General features: G+C 45.6%; 1 protein-coding gene across 2 annotated transcripts in view; it reads right to left on the bottom strand.

The window, feature by feature from the left end:
- The window catches only part of Mgmt (O-6-methylguanine-DNA methyltransferase), a 247,989-nt gene that overhangs the window by 181,149 nt on the left and 49,109 nt on the right, over positions 1–17,731 (bottom strand). For both annotated transcript variants that reach the window (XM_031388653.1, XM_031388652.1), the window contains exon 2: positions 2,246–2,382. In XM_031388653.1, coding sequence (XP_031244513.1) covers positions 2,246–2,382 — 137 coding nt within the window. The remainder of the gene's footprint in view (positions 1–2,245; positions 2,383–17,731) is intronic.

Here is a 17,731-nt window from a genome sequence, read left to right as displayed (position 1 = left end):
CAGCTTTTTAAGCTGACAAAATAAGAATGGCTAATTGGAAGTAATCTAGATCTGAAATGCCTCATCAGATCAGCTATCACATGTGCAGGCTACTGACTGCCTTCCTGTCAGTTATGGGTTTGGCCGCTTACTCCCGAGATGGTGGCCTGGCCTGTAGCCTCAGGCAGGGCCTCAGTGGGTAACCGAGAAAATGGGGAAGAGGAGATGGAAGACCCCAACAGGGATCACCTGGCCTCTGCTCCCCCCACACAAGTGCCCCTCCCTGATGGAAGCCAGCTGCATCTTCACTACAGGGGGGCTATTTTCACACTCAAATCTAATCCTAATTTCATTCGGCCTCTTTGTTCACTCCACACAATCCATCAGACATACTTAAGCAAATATACCTTTTCAAGGTTTAAGGAAATGAATGTGTGTGTGTGTGTGTGTGTGTGTGTGTGTGTGCATGTGTGTGTGTGTATATGTGTGTATGTGTAAGAGGGAGGGGTGTCTACATGACTACAGGTACCCTTGGAAGTCAGAGGCACTGGGACCCCTCGAGCTGGACTTACAGGCAGTTGTACGCCAGCTAATGTGGAGGAAAGGAACTCCAGCCCTTAGCAAGAGCAGTACATGATCTTTACCATTGAGCCATCTCTCCAGCCCTCAAAAGTATCTCAGAATGCCTGCTTTTTACATTTTCTTCCCCAAATTTACAGTAAGGAGAAACTGAACTGTTTCTCCAAAAGCAAAAGAAGCCAACACATAATTTCTATGATTTATTGAGCTACTGAACATGCTAAGAGACAAAGTGACATTTTCCCTACAAATTATTTGGTGCCTGCGATTTTCTGAGCACGGCGGCCAGCCGGTTCTCACAGAAACTGAGAGGAGCCTGTTCCCGCAGTTCAAAGGTTTGCTTATTTTTCAGGCTTGAAGTCTTAAAGACGATATTGATTGCAGCACACAGCTCTACAGGAGGAGCTGGCCGGGGAGGGCCATGCTGGAATTTATTACCAAACAATGCTCATTATGGCTGTCTCTGACAGGGGTCCATTAAAATCAATTTTTATGTTTCTTATGTATTTTCTTTATCTAATGTTCTTGGCATTGTGTTTATTAGCCAGTTAAGACAAACACTCAGCCCAGGAGTTTGTGCTTTTTCTTTTCTTTCTTCTTTCATTCTTTCTATCATTTATTCTTTCTTTCTTTTCCCTACTTTTCTCAGAAATAACAAGAACTGCCATTTTAATGCTTCCCACTCATGACTGGTGAACAGAGCAAGTTCAGCACTACATTTTAGAATGAGATGCTCAGGAGTGCTTCCAATTTGTTTTGTTTATTCTTGTTTGTTTTGTTTTTACAGGTAGAAACATACGGTTAGGCCCACATAAAGAGGTGTAGATATCCTCCCAGGCGCTGTGCTCTGAGGTCACCCCGCAGAGACTCTCTCCACAATGCAGCTGTGATCACCCCCAGCCTAGTGCCACCTCCAGGCACTAGAGCAGCAGCAGAGTGGCCTGACAGAGAAAGCAATCTATACTAGCAATGGGATAACCAGCTGACAGACTCTGCCAGGCTTGCTTTCAAACCTCAAACCTCAGATTTAAGTCCATCCCTGTATCTCCTGTGTTCAAGAATCAAAATGCTCAGTGTGGGTGGGGAAGATGGCTCAGTCACCAACATGGTTGTCTTATAAGCATGAGGATCTAGGTTCAGCCGCATGAATCCATGTGAAAAGCTGGCACTATGGCACTGCCTATAGTCCCTGTGATGGGAAAGTAAAGACAGGCGAATCCTTGAGGCTTGTCTAGCTTGCTGGCTCCAAGCCAACGAGAGACCCTGTCTCAAAACCCAAGGTGGAACGCACCAGAGGTGCCCTCTGGCTTCCACATGTAGACATAGACATATGTACCCACAGAGACACACTTACACACAGGCACACACACATACACATAAAAAAACAAATACTTGTTGCTCAAGGGATTCAACACCTCTGCAAAAGAACACATGAATCAAATGTCTGGAAGCTCCCATCAAAGTCATGTCCCCAGGGGTTAATGAGCTATTCCAGATTACTGGGTAACAAATGAGCTGCCAAGAACACCACAACTCACAGACAACATTTTCTGAGATGCTAATGTTTGTGGTTGGTGGCACCAGGGTCTGCATTGCCTCATGACCAGGGGAGAGGACCCAGGGACCCTGACTCCTGCCTTCAATACACACCACACATGTGGTGCCCATGCCTACTGTTCACACTTACCCAGTGCTTGGGGTCTTCCCGCTGAGAAACCGTATCCCATGCAGGCCTCGCTCACAGCCAGACAGCTCGATCTTCCCCAAAGGGCTGTCCAACACTGTGTATTTCATTTTGCAGGTCTCAGCCATTCTGCCAAGTTCCTAGAGAGAAGCAATTTTTAAGTCGAGTAAGAAAGCGTGTTTGGAAGCAGTTGGTCATTTATAAAGTGCACGAGAAGCAACGGTTTCTTAGCACACAGAATGTATACCAAAGCTTCCCCTCCTACTGGGATTTAATCTTAAGGTACTTTTACAATACAGCCACTTTCCACAGTAACCTGGCTCACTCAACCAGTGCCCCCTTCTCTTTTGTCCCCTAAAATTACGATGCCTCAATTTTCCCCCTGCTGTCCTTAACTAAAGCCAACTAAGAGGAGGCTGAGCGAATATAAAATCTTTTTAAACTACCTACACCTCAGCAAGCTTTGTTAGAATAAGATGACTGCCAGACAAACCGTTCCATATTTTAGATAAAGTACATTTAAAAGTGAAGTATAGGGCTGGAACGTAGCAGGAGGGGGTGGGCCACTTGTAGAGCCTGTGCCAGGTCTAGTTTCATCTTCATGACAGATTTTATTTAAAGTCATGGAAGCATGTAAGAAATGCATCACAGAAAATGAAGGGTAAGACTGGCCTAGTTGGGGACACAGAGCACCCAAGTCAGCAGAAGAATAGAAATGAAGGACACTGTGGAGAGCCCATAAACCTAATTTCAATAGAAACTGCAAATGCCAAAGAGCTAAAAGCAAAGATACACAATGGGTATTTCTGTACTCTTGTAGGCTCTTCTTCCTTCTCTGACTCCAGGAAAGAGAGGACACTCATTCCCTTTCTATCCACCAGTGATTCCCAGAATCCCTCCTGGGGCCCCACACACCACCTGTGGCCACAGGCTTAGAGCAGGATGGCTTGTCTCTGCTTCTTTGGCCTACAACAACCTCTAATTACCTTGCCTAGACTAGTGCTTCTAGTGCACTTTATAAATGGCCAACTGCTTCCAGGTTGCCTCCCAGAAGAACCGCCCTTGCATGGGTTATTACAGAATGTATTATGACTCAACCATCTCTTAAAATTCCCTCCACATCATACCATCATGCATCTGAGCTTCTCAAATACTGGATCCTAAGGGTATCTTTAGCTCCTTAGCCCCATTTCATCTGGGCACCTCTTTGGTGAGTGACACAGTCCTCACTTGGAATTACACAGAGTATGCAGAACAAGTCGACTGCTAGTTACTTCCACGAGTGCCATGCACGTGCACGCATGTGTGTATTGTCAGAAGGCAGTCAACCACCTTTATTCACCTACAGTATACAGCTGCTTCTCTCTTGCTGACAAGTTGTGACAGAGACAGGTTGCCCTCCAAGACCAACCAAACTCATCCTCTGTCCCCAAAACAAGAGGTCTACTGACCCCTCCAAGGCCCACATACCATACAGCAGCAGCCTCCTGTCTACAGGCTGTCTTCAGAAACAGTACCCTTTGCATCTTCTCCTGCCTAACTACCACTAGGTCTCCATCTGTGCTGCTCCATGCTGCCTGGGATGTCCTGTGCTTTCATGCTTCTGTGCCCTGTGATTTTCTTCTATCCACATACTTCTAGAACCATCCATTGCTTCCTTCTCCTTTCCCCTTCAGCCTGGCATGGACCAGTGCTTTCCAGATAATACTCAAGCTTTAGCATCATACCCCCCAAAGCTTTCCTGCATAGCACCCCACTTCCTTCCTACACAAGTGAGATTTTGAAAGTGGTTTCCTCCAGGGCCTCAGGGTATGAGCCTGCTGGGAGATCTCAGCCTCTGGCCACTTGTCACAGCTTACAAAGCCTCCTCTGTCCATATTCTATTGTGGAACAGCTCACAGACTCCAGGGGAAATACAAAACTCTCAGGGCACCAACTCCAAGCTCAGGTTGGCTGATGAAACAAGCTATCCTGGACACGAGAACTCAGGCTTGCCTTCTTGGAGGCTGCTATCTAGATGCAAGGACATATAACCCCATCAAACTCAAACACACAGACTTCAAAATTGGGAATACCCAGAGGTGTACACTCTTGATAATCAGATCCTGGGAGCTATGGTGGCTCTAATAGCCCAATGTTTTATAAGTGTCTATGTCTGGGTATGTACTCATGACTGCGGTGCCCATGGAGGCCAAAAGAGGTGTGAGATCCCCTTGAGCTAGAGCAAGAGATACTTGTGAGCTACTTGTGTGGATGCTAGAACTAGAACTAAAGTCCACTGGAAGAGCTGCAAGTGCTTTTAGCCACTGAGTCACTTCTTCAGCCTCCAAGAGCCCACTTGTTCAAATGCTCGCTGACAGCAGTGGACACAGGAAACCTATATGTACTCCACCCTGCAGTTCTCCAAGGATGTCAGTCCTAGGCACAATGTCTGGGTTGGGTCACCTACATGGAGTATCCCTGTGGCCAGTTCCAGGACCCAGTTGGGATTACAACTCTCCACTTGGCAGCAGAACCCAAAGCATGGCTCCTGTATCTATATTCCCTACATCACCACTGTGGCATCCACCAAAAGCCACAAGAGGGGCTGACATTAATTGGTGGCAGAAAAAGAATCGATTTTCCACGGCTATTTGGAGACCTCTGAAAAATGAAGTGAATTCTTTTCATCTCCCTTTAACATGAAGGGCGTTTAAAGAACAATGTTCTGAATTAAGCAGATGGCGCCAGAGGCCAGTTCCCACCCAGGTACTGAAAGCCAGAGACCCACAGGCAGCAGTTCCCTTCCTTCTCTGCCTGACTTCACCAGGCCTTCCAGAACTGTCTTTGCTGCTACACTGCACCTCTCCCTAAGTGCTTCCATGTGATTCTCAGAGTCCCCAGAACTGCCAGTAGCCAGGGGATAGGAAGTAGGTGCCCTACTGGTGTGACAGGGAGAACGAGTAAAAGAACAGACCTCAGGGCCTGCCAAAACCAGCCAGTGAGGCTGTAGGACTGAGTTCCTCCAAAGACATTGGACCTCAAGAAAGAAAAGGACCTGAAATCTCTGGTTTGAACCCTGATGATGCTAAGTTTCCCTACAACAGCCCTGGAAGGATGACTGGTGGCCAACCACATTTTAGCTTTTGAAACCCCTGATGATATGTCTTTGCTACACTCCAGGCTCAGAGGGTGTGCCAGGTTCAGCAGGATGCCCCACTTGTACTTCTCCTCACCTAGCAGGTCCTGAAAAACACCTGGGCATGGGGAGATGGATGTTTCCACTCTCTCTAAAGCACAGGCAGGTCTGAGGGTGCTAAGGAGTCCTGCCCCAGACACCCCACCCTAACCCTAGCACCCAGAACTTCGGAGCTCAGACACTCCTGATTCCTAGATGCTATCTGGAATCCTGCTCAGTAAGTCCTCCTCTCATGGTCCTCCCTAGCCAGCAGGGCTGTAGTGCTTTAAAATGAAATGTCCCTTTTCCTGGGGTAAAAGAACAAATCAGAAGGAAGAAATCCACACCCTGACAACTCAGGCTACAATCAAACTCCACAGGAGAGACCATCCAAACCATAGAAGACCTGAGAAGCCTCGTCTCCCCAGGCACCTGGCCAGGACGAGCATGGAGATCCACAAAGGAACTCCGGAACAGCTTGCACAAAGCCCAAGACACCCAAATCCCAAAGCATTCCTGCGTCTCATCTTAACACTGAATTTCCGTTCTGATCAAGAATGGCTCATTTTCAGTTTGCTGTGAAAATGAAAAAAAAAAAAAAAAAAAGAACACCTAGGTTTCCTTCATTTTAAATTACTCCTCCTAGAGCCTGATATGCTAGCCCCCCGATAGCATGAAGCCTCTCGTGGGAAGGACAGGAGGTTCCCTGGCTGGTTGGTCTGCTGGGATAGTGTGTACCCAGGGTCACCCCCGTGTGGCCGTACATCTCTTGCTGCCAACAGCACATTCCTTGTGGGCTGGAAAACTTCTAGCACTTCAGGTCCCACTAACGACAGAGCTACGTGTGACAGGCTGTCAGGAGGAAAAGAGGTGGCAGGCTTGCGCTCAACGTAAAGTGTCAGCTCTTACAGTTGCCATGACTCGGAAAGCTTCAGCTTAAATGTGTCACAGCACAAAGTTCCCATCCTGCAGAGCTTTGCCAGCCAGGAAGCTAATGACTGCTTAGGAAATACAGAGGGAAGGGAAGGGGCGAGTGAGGTCTGAAGGAGACATGACCTGTCCCAATTAGGAAGATACCAAACCTGGGAAGTCCTGTTCCACACAGGGAGGAGGAGTCTCTGTCTCCTCATCACTGGGAAATCTTGATTGAGTTGTGGCATGGAGAACACCTGATGGTGGGCAGCAAGGCTGGTTAAAATCAGCCTTGCCCAGGAGAGCCCCTGTGGATGCAGTCACATATTATGACATTCCTGGTGGCTTTCATGTGTGCGGGTAGGGTTCTATGAACAACATGGGACTCTGAGTCAGGTGACTCACCACTGGAGTCAGCTAGAACTGTGGACCCACTAGAATGCATAGCTCATGCTCAATAACCAAATCCATTGGCATGGGCTCCCAGGGACTGCTTTCATAGCAGGTATCCATCATGGCCTTCACTGGTCAATTTCAAGCAATATGCCAAGATGGCAGGTGCCTGCTGTGTATAGGAGCAAACCTTGGGGGAGCCTTGCAGATACTTTCTGCTGCCTGACATGGGGGGGGGGGGGTACTAGAAGACACTTGGCAACCTTCCTCTTCTTTATGCAGCCTCTGTTAGATGCCCACTCCTCAGGACTCCTAGGTTCTATAAAACCAGTAAGTACTTGAAGGCCATGAAGGGCTGACCAAACTTGGTATGTTGTCTGGAGCCACACTTCAAGAGACCTGCCCTCTTCCACTGTTTTTAGAGGATTCTTGTGCTACTTAGCTATGCCTTCCTAGACTCTAGGCAAGGACCTCTCCCATAATCTAAGAATATCCAGGGTATATGTTCCTTTGGTATTGAATCCAAGGACTTCAGTCTGAGAAGTTCAAGCCACTAGCTAGCTCTTCTCTCTCCCAACCCACCAAAGCCAACTACCACTCAGGTCACAGAGCCCGGTGGCAGGCTTCTCCTATATACAGACCCCATTTCTCAAAAATGGCTGCCCATGAAGCATCTCCTATCCTTCTCTTCCTCCCATTAATGGTGAGTAAATTCCATGCTAACCATCAACAAAATCACTAAACCTTCCTGAATTTCCTCCATTCCTGTAGAAAGATCTAATGTTCCCTGATGAAAAGTCACTGGATGCCACTCACATTCCTAGTACATGAGCCAGTAGACTTAGTAGAATTAAGTCTCCTTGCCCTTAACAACTAAGTTCTCAATAGTTCTCTAACAGAGGATTCTGGGAGTAGAACCTGCAATAATTTATGACTTGGGATCCTAAATGAAAGAGACTGATTTCTAGACATCCTCAGTGGCTATGACAATACTATGCCTTGACAGGCCCACCTCACTCTTTGAGGAACAGCCATCACCCTGCCCTAAGTCCAGCCTGCTTCGGAAACGCACTCACTGTCAAGCGATTAACCCAAGGCTCCAGGCACATAGCTGGGGATTTTATGTTCTAAATTAGTTACATTATACCCAGAGCCTATCAGTGGTTTGATAACTTGAACATATAATTCCATACCTTTTGCTCTTTAAACAATAATTCAGTCTAATTCTGCCACTGAAGCCAAGATTTCCACATTGAAAGTGCACTTTCTGTTTGATTAAACACTAATAAATGCAAGAATAAAACCCCAGTCTTTTATCTTACAGTAAATTCTTCAAAGACCATACACTCTAACAATTAATTTCTTCTCTAGAGAAAGAGACAGGTCCTTCCTCTCTCAGACAGCTTCACAGTCTAAAATCTTAATTACAACAGTTAAACGTGATTTATTATAGTTCAGGGTTTACAGAAAAATGACATCATAGCATGCGTTCTTGGTTCCTGAAGTGACCCGTCAGTCAACAGGTCTCTGGCGAGGTACTGTAGACAATCCTTGGACAGAAAGAAACACCATGCTCCTTCTCCCTGCTGAGAAACCTGTGCACAGAGTGTGAACCCTCACCAAAGTGAGTCACTGCCATGCAACCAGCTCTATATACAAAGAGATACATATAAAACCCTTAGCATTTTTCCATGTGTATTTAATATTTTAAAATTTACAAAGTATTTTCAGATTTCTTGCATAAAATAGAATGTATTTGGGGGAAAGTGCTGTCAGAGAAAGAAGGTACATATCATAGGACAAAAAAGGTTGGGTTTCCACCATCACAGAATATGGAGCCAGATCATGGACACTGGATACATGACCACATGCAACTTACATGTTCCTAACACTGACAGGGCACCCAGTGAGGCCTGTCACAAACCTACCCACAGCCATCAGGGGTGTCCTTCTATTTGGGTCCCCCAATTAAGATCACAAAGAGGTTAGATATCTCCCCAAACCACAGGCAATAAATAAGTGTTCCAGAACCATATATCAGCTACAACTGTCTCAGGGCCTCATTCTCTCTACAGGTGACAAAGACATAATCCATCCTGTTTGAAGGCTGGAAAACTCAAAGGAAGATTTCACTCAATGAACAGATCTCAGCTGTAAAGAAAATTCATTTACCTAGAGTAACAGTGGATATCTGGACAAGGTCAGAAACAAGACTAAGCCAGTCCTCAAAAGATTTTGAGCTCTGAATGGCCTCTCTGATCACCTTAAGCATGTGTAGTCCATTTCCTCCCTGTAACAGGGATACTGCATGGCCCACAGAGGCAAGAATGAGAATTACAATAAAGTAATACCAATGAGTATAGAAAACACATGCTAAGTCTTAAGTCTGCCTCTCAGTATCTAACAGCCTCCCATGGCAGAGTACAGTAGAGACACATGCCAGTTGAGCTCCCAGATGAGTCTCCCCAAAGCTCCCCAGGTGACATTGCCTATGAACTCAGCCCAGAGGGCCCCTCTCTTCTGCAGCCACACAATGGTGTTCCCTTCCTGATGCTCACATCTAGAGTATGTATATCCTTGGATCTGTGCACTTACTTAACAGACCCTCATTTATCTCCTCCAAAATACCATCAGCCAGTCCCTCTTGGGGAAGCCCTTCTATATTTCTAATGCCAGCATACACCAACTAATACTCAATTTGAATGTTTTTAAACTCTCAAAGGGCTCAGTGTGTCCCTGGTGGGTTATTTCATTTTTGCTGAGTGCATGAACTGTTAGTGACATCTCATATGACCAGTGAGCTTCTGGGTGAGCATCCAAAAACAAAGATGATGACCAACACTGAGAAGGTTGCATCTTCAATCTCATTGTAAGGATTTGAAATGGTGAAAGGGTGCTGGACTATTTGTATGCACTGGAGCTTTTCATTATAATTAATGTAATGGAAGCTGAATGTTGTGTTAGTTACTTTCCTCAGAAGCAACTTAAGAGAAGTTTATTCTGGTTTTCTATTTGAGAGAGCCAATAGCTCGTAGAAGGCATGGATGTGGGACTTGAAAGGGGGGTGGGTAGGGGGTACATGAAAGCCATAGCTAAACCTCAGGTGGCCTTCCTCAGGAGCCATCTATCTTGTTTTTTGATAGAAGGGCTGTTGCTGGCCTGGAATTTTCCATGCTAGGTTGGCTGACCAGCAATCCACAGAGATGCAGCTGTCTCACTTCCACAGCACAGGTGATACAAACATGCACCAACATACCTGGCAATCTTACATAGGTTCAAAGTCAATGATCATACTGCATAGCCAGCACATTTGAGCCTTGGTCTTTTCACCAGTCCCTTTCTTATGGATCTCTAAGAAGTAGAGACATTCAAATGCCTGTTAGGGAGAATAGTTCTCTGGACTTGGAAGTCAACCTAGCAGCCCAGTATCTGTTCCTGTGGGGTGATCTGCCAGGCACAGGCCCACCCGTGCACTGGAATTAAAGACGTGCACCACCACTGCCCAGCAAAGGGCAATAGTTTTAACCATGCCCAGCATCTGTGGCCTACTGTTGCTACAAGGATGTGCATATTCTATCTAGGGGATGGACACAATCTCATACTCACTGATTTTCCCATAAGTGAGCCAGCTTCATGACTCACCTATCAAGGTATTACACAGGATCCATGTCCAAGAGATCCAGACAACTGTCAACTCACTTCTACTCAGAGCAATACAAATGGAATTTGCAACATGGTACCTCTCTATTCTAAATTATAAGTGTTAGGGTGCCCAGAGTAGTCTCAGTCAGGGATGCTCCGCCTGACAGGGCTTCAGCACCCAGGGGAGGAACAGCTTTGAACCACATATCTATCCTGCACGTGTGCTCCCAAGAAGACCTCACAGGCAGTACTGCCAATGAGTCGGCTACCGGATGACACAGCATATCTTCCTGAATCCCTTCTGCAATTCTGTCCTGAACTGTCCTTTCTGTCCCTCAGCCATTACAGGAAGCCAAAAGACAGAGAAGAACTGCTCCCAGTCCTTTCTCGGGCTTTGTTAGATTGCTTAAGTAGAGAGCTAACCAGACCTAGGAAGAGTTGGTGCATCTAGCTCCCTTTGAGTGGGATGGGCCTACTGTCTGTGTCCTTTAAAGAAATCCCAGGGAATGAAGCTCATAATCTAGAAAGCTCCTTCTCTGGCTTCTGGAGGAAGACAGTCCAGGATCAAGCCCAGGATCAAAGATCCACAAACTTGGGGACAATCGAGGGCCCATTTTCCATTCTTGCCCTTTCTCACCATGCCCTCACATGTGAGGAGATCTTCTTTAGGGACTCTTTCATCTGTGAACTAACCCCATTCCTGAGGGCAGCAGTTTGTGACCCATCACCTCCTAAAGACCCCACATCAAATCTTAGATGCTCACTTTTAACATTTGAACCCAGGGAGACTCCAACACTCTGACATGCACACTGTCAGCAAACAGGATGGAGCTATCAGATTAGATGAGGAGGGATCTCATCTAATTTTAGGACTTTAAATGAAAAAAATTAACGTTTAATGTAGAAAAATCACTATCTTATCTAAAAGTTATTTGATTTATTTGCTTTTTATGTGGGAAAGGTATACATAAAACCCACATCCATACGCAGGATCTAAGCAGTAATAAAAACAGAGACCAACCTGTAACTGATTTATTGGCAAATGACACAATGACTAAAGTATTGTGCAAATATTTTTTCTTGGAAATAGGGATTATTACAAAATTATCTGTAAGCTATACTCCATCTTGGTTCACATAATTGAGTAATGTAATTACCTCTCCCTTGCACTAACCTATCCTCGATATCATGAAGGAAACCCCAGTAGTATATTTCAAAAACTAACAAAATGTACAACTTTGAGGCATTATGGCAAAATTCAACAATATCTCTATCTCTACAAAGAAATCCATTCTTCAGACAAGATTTACTGATAGAAAACCTCACAGACTTGCAGTGCTAATTCTAAAGATAACGTGAATGAGAAGAATCCAGACTTCAGTGGTAAAAGGGTTTGTAGCTGCTTGCTTCTTTAAACCACTATGCTGCATTCCCCCACAACTATTCAGGGGGACCTGGCACATCAGCTGCAGCAGGACACAAAGGCAGGAGAAGGCAGAACACACTCTCCACCTTATCTGGGAGAGAGAACAACAAAAGTCCCCATGATATTCAGCAGGCTGACACAGTCATTTGAGGATACCTTTACAACCCCCATTGTCTCCATACACTGAACCCAAGGCCAGGATACCTTAGAGAAATAGCTACTGAGGGTTCTGTCCCCAGTGCCCTGTAGGGCACCCCTGACCTCATGGGATCCCAGTGTCTCCCAGTAGATACCTGTCCTCATAGATCCCCAACATCCTCCAGGGGACAGCTGCCCTCACAGACTCCCATAGCCTGCAGGGAACTCCTGCACTCACAGACTGCCCTCCAACTGTACTCTACTGGAGAAGGAATTATGCCCTCACAGAGCACCCACTCCAATGATAAAGTTGAGGTTCATCCACCTACCCTGTCCAAGAGACTTCCATGGTACCTGACTGGTGCTAAGCATCATGTCCATTAGATACAACTTCCTGGACATGTCTGCAACTTCAAAATAGGAAATACAAATTTTATTATGACAAAATTAGGATATGCACGCACACACACATATACATACACACACACACACAAAACACATACCATGTTAAAAATTTTGTACATACACTAATTCAGGAGTATTAAATAAACTTAACACATATGGTCATCACCTCTGTCCATGTCCCAAACTTTTTCATCATCCCCAGGAGATGGCATATGTCCTTGATAGAACTGGCAGCTCCTAGCCCTGGGAACTACCATCCCAACGCTCTAACTCTGCATGTCCTGGGAGCCTCATGTAAGAAGATTCTTATAGCAAACACATGTTCTTTCACATCTGGCTTTTTCAGGGAGCAGGATCTCTCCTAGGGTCACCCATGCTGTAATGTCTGATCCTAACATCTAAGGCTGAAGACATTCCCCTCACACAGACATGGCACACCTGGGTTGCCGACCAAGGAGTGCATGCTTTTCCCTCTGGCTGATGTAGATAGAACTGTTAGGAATGGACACTTGTTGGACACACTTCTTTCAGTTCTGTCATCCATACTCCCAAAATCTCAATATTCCACCCATTCTCACTCAACCACATCTAGAAGTTTCCCTAAGAACTGCCTACCAGCCTGTGCTTTTCATAAGCTGCAGAGCTTCTCTGAAGGGCATTTGCATGTACCATCTCACAGGTGTTCTGGGCCAGGACACAACCCTGCTGTCCAACACCCCATCGACTCAGTAGATGGACTTCCTCCACCTCCCACAGACCCAAAGCCAGCACACACCTTCTCCTGCTCCTGACTGTAGGCCAAGGAAGGAGGCTCAGAATGAGATACCCTGCCACACTGTCCATGTTCCCACACACCAGGTCCAGTGCACTCCCTGAGATGCCTGTTGTGCAGAGTAGGAGAGAAACAGGATATGCTGACATCACTGCACAATTTCAGCAGAAGACTGGGTCTATCCTAACCCACCTGGAACTAAAAGAGCTAGCTACCATGATGGCGCCCTGCTTTCTCCTTTGATTAAAAGAAAACGTCAACAGACTGAACTACAGGAGGGCAAGGGCAACATCTATGTGCCAGGCAAACAAAAAAGAGAGAGGGCCAATGGAAGGGGGGGCATGAGCCGAGGTGTGCTGTGCGCAGGAATGCAGGCAGATGCAATTTTGAGCACGGTCTCTGGGGGCAGACACTGCCATGAGTGTCATGTGAACAACGGCAGCATACTGTGGGAACGCAATAAAAATTAAACCATTGAGAGAGGGAACTTTATCCCACAGCTTAAAGCAATATCTATTCCAGACACTTTTGCGTAGCAGTTATAAACATCTCACACAGGAAAGCAAAAAATTTCAATACAACAAGAAAAAAAAAAAAGCAAAAACAGGACGCCTTGTAAAACCAAATGCCAGACAAGAACTAGTGGCTTCACACAAGTGAACTTGCACAACTGCCTCAGGCTCTAACCCCTCAGACCCACTCTTTGGAAATAAATGCCCAACTGGTTTTATTTTAAAGATTATTTCATTCATGTAAGAAGTATCCAGATTCTATCTTCAAGACAGAAACACACTAAGAAGCTGCTACCATTGATCCTGACACAAGTGACCTTCCCTCTGAGAGCCCCAAACCTGATCCTAACCTCCTACCAGTAGTGCTTTGCCTGAAGGTCACCTGACAGGCACTGATGTCCTTTTTTGTATTCTGTCCCCTCACCTCCTCCATCTGCTGGCCTATACCCACTCCGCCTTGGACACAACCACTACAAAGTAGCCTACACTTACCACATGGTTTAGTCCACGACCAGAAGCAACTTAGGGCATGAAAAGTTTATTTGGCTTACACTTCCAGCTCAAAGTCCATCAACTGAGGAAGTCAGGGCAGGAACTGAAACAGAAGGAAATTCTCCGGCTTGCTCAGCTAGCTTTCTCACACAGCCCAGGCTCACCTATACAAGGGATAGCACTCCCACCACGGCAGACTGAGTCCTTCCATATCAATAACCAATCAAGACAACTCTTCAAGTGTAGCTCTCCACTCAAGTGATTCTAAGTAAGGGAAATTTGTTATCTAAAGCCAACTATCATACTATGTTGGGTCTGCTGCTGCTGCTGCTCTGCCATTTCTGATAGAGGATATGGCTGTGAGAGTCACTTGTATTAGTTATTTCCCTTGTTGCTTCGAGAAAATACTTGACAGGGGTCAACTTAAGGAAGGGTATGTTTATTTTGGCTTACAGTTTAAAGGTGGCACAGTCAGTCATGGTGAGGAAATATGTTGACAGGAACTTGACATACCAGGTCACATTGTATCCACAGACAGGACACTCACCTCTCTTTATTCAGTCTGGGATTTTACCCCATAAAGAAGATGCTGCCACCTTCATCAACCTAATCTCTCCCATACACATACCCAGAAGTGTGTCTCACAGATGGTTCTAGATCCTGTCTAGTTGACAGTCAATACTAACATCACACCTTTTCCACTGAAAATCTGGGAGCCAACCGGAGAATTTATTGCCACCTATAGCTCTGGTGCAGACAGGATCGGAATAAAAACTAGACATCCCACCTATAAGAAGGCAATCTTAGTGAGAGAAGACTCCTAGAAAACAAATAGTTCATACAACTTCTAGAAGGCACTCTGACCCTGCAAAGGACTTAAGAACCCACCTCGAATATAGTGACCTAGTAAATGTTTCATCTCAATTCAAACCCTAAAGCACAGTAAGAATATAAAGAAGAGCTTTAGACTTGTTTCCTGGTTCCTCAAGTTTAACAGATAAAATGTATTGAAAGCAGATCCATATTTATTTGGGGGTACTGAAAGGTTTCTCCATTTCACAGGAAACTAATACAATCAAAACACTAGCAAACACATCCATGCGTAAAGAAATACAGTGTGAGGCTGGACAATAAAAAGTTGTACAGAAACCATTTGTCATTTTGGCCCTCTCACCAGAGGCTCTGCGAGCCTGCTTCCAACAGCTTAGGTCATAAATCCCCATCCTGGGCCCACTCTCAGGACTTTCTTCCCCTGGTACCAGAACATAAGACTTTCCTGTTACTGAAAAACTAGAAAGTTTCATGTGTATGCCCATATCCTCTGCTCAGCAGGACCCTCCCCTCCTACTTCAGACAACAAAATTGATTTTCTCCATCAGGGTCTTTCTTTTCCTTTCTTCTTTCCTTTCCCTTCTTTCCTTCCTTTCTTCCTTCCTTCCTTGCTTTCCAGGATCCTGGCCTCAGGCTCAGTAACCAACTTCAGAGTGGTCTGGGATAGCTATATTCCATGTGGTCCAGAACCTGACTAAAAATACTGTGGCCTAGCCACAAAATAAGACCTGAAGTTTTTAGTTACCTACATCCATAGACATGATGCCTGACTTCACACTGACTTGAGAGGAAAAGTTTAATTTAACACTGGCAGGATGAAAAACAAAACCAAGTATAATACCCTCTGCCTGTAAGAAATTAAACCATGTAGTAATGGATGATAACAAATATGGCTGCCTGCCTGATAACCACATTCATAGCTCTAAGCTAACCAAGACTCATCTCACCTGTCCTCACTGGCTCTTCCCCCCCATCTCCTCATAGGCAATTCCCCCTCCCCATGTCCTCCCTGCCCCTTACTCCATGCCCTCACTGCCTCTTTCCATCTTTTCCCCTCAACTCTCTTCCTAGGCTCTGTCTTGCCTAATCCTCATAGTTTCACCTAGTTCTCCACTGTAAACCACCAAGCACTACAATATTTAGAATACATATTTTAGAGCAAGTATAGAGGCTTGTGAATCCCAAACAGCAGAGCAAGAACACATAGCCACTGAAGAGTAGAGAGAAGAATGGAACCCTATTCAGGACCTTGTGGGAAGATGCCCAAGGCACATTTGGTAGTTACCATCTACCTACTACTGACTGCTCATTAAAAGCCCAAAGAAACATGTTTCAAGAAGATCACCCAGGAAAACTAGATTTCCAAATTCAAAGACCATGGGGTAAGGGGAGTGGCAGTGGTTCAACAGTGATTCGAGTTTAAGAGAGGGTAGATAAAAGTAAAAGCAGAAAGCAAATCAGGGACCACCCAGTTCTGCAAGGACAGGGCTCACTGAGACAGATCGAGAGGAACTGCCAAGGCTGGCTAGGGCCCGGCAGCAAGTCTAAGGCAGTCAAAGGGCCAATCAGGAGAGTAAAGGGCCATGTGAAACTTCAATGATCAACAGGAGCTCTGAGACCCACTGGATGGTTATTTACCCTGACCTAAGTAGCTAAAAAGGAATGAGAGGCAGAATCTTTAAAAAGCCACAAGACTGTAAAACTCTTTTGCTGGGGAGCAAGGGGCAGAAGAAGGATAAATCAAACATGGCCCCAGAAAAGTCCTTCCCCAGAGGGTGAGATGCAGCTGACAAGGCAGGACAGGCAAGAGACAGAGGTGGGAATGGGGAAGGGGGACAGTGGGCCTTGAACATATACAGAACGAATGGTCTCGATCGTAGCTTGCTGACATCTGGGACCAGATGATTTTCTGCTCAAGCTGAGGGGTGAGGGAAGTTGTCTTATGCATAGTTGGTGTTTACTGGCATCCTGGCCTCAACCCACCAAATGTCAAAAGCAATTCCTCAAACAGTATAGCTAAAACATCCCCAGTGAGAACAAACCCAGCCCATCTGGGAACTATTAGTCTCCTGAAGAGACTCTGCAAACGGAGACATCAGGAACTAAGGCACAACAATGAGGTGGGCAGATTTTGCCAAGCCTTCTGGGTGTTTTATGAAACCCAACAGGGTTGGGTGCTTAGAGACACACTGAAAGAAGCAGCTAGAAGACAGTCACAATTCTTGCTATACTTATAAAAATGCAATACAATATCCAGTGTAATAAAGGAACCAGAAACATTCGGAAGGAAGATACCACAAGCAAGAACAAGCGAACATAAACAGTGCAGACCAAGAGATGTTTGGGTTTATCAGCTACAGAAAAAAAATAACACTGAACAAATTCTAAAGAAACAGGGTTGGAGGTGAGCTCAGAGGTAGAGTGCTGGCTTAGAATGCAGGGAACCCAGCTCAGGCAACTGTAGGTTGGCCTCTGACTCCTCTGTGAGCAGCTGCAATGTTTGCCATCTCATCAAAGGAGCACCTAGAGATCAAATGCTGATCTGACCTCAGCAAGGCTGGTGTGGCAGCTCCAGAGTCCTCAACAGGGGGTATCAGAAATCTGCGGACTCTGATGGTTCTAAAGACTGTGTGAGCTATTGACATGTAAATGATAGGAATTAGAATGTTCTGAAATATGTCTGTATTTAGAAGGTCTTCTTGAATTTCTTGTTATGTTGTTGTTGTTGTTGTTGTTGTTGTTGTTGTCGTCGTCGTCGTTGTTGTTGTTGCTGCTGCTGCTGCTTTTTGTTTGGTTTGGTTTGGTTTGG

Source organism: Mastomys coucha, unplaced genomic scaffold (assembly GCF_008632895.1).
Source record: "Mastomys coucha isolate ucsf_1 unplaced genomic scaffold, UCSF_Mcou_1 pScaffold21, whole genome shotgun sequence".
In the NCBI taxonomy this organism is placed as follows: domain Eukaryota; kingdom Metazoa; phylum Chordata; class Mammalia; order Rodentia; family Muridae; genus Mastomys; species Mastomys coucha.
Note: the sequence above shows the minus strand (reverse complement) of the source record. Positions and strands in the feature narration are given on the sequence as shown.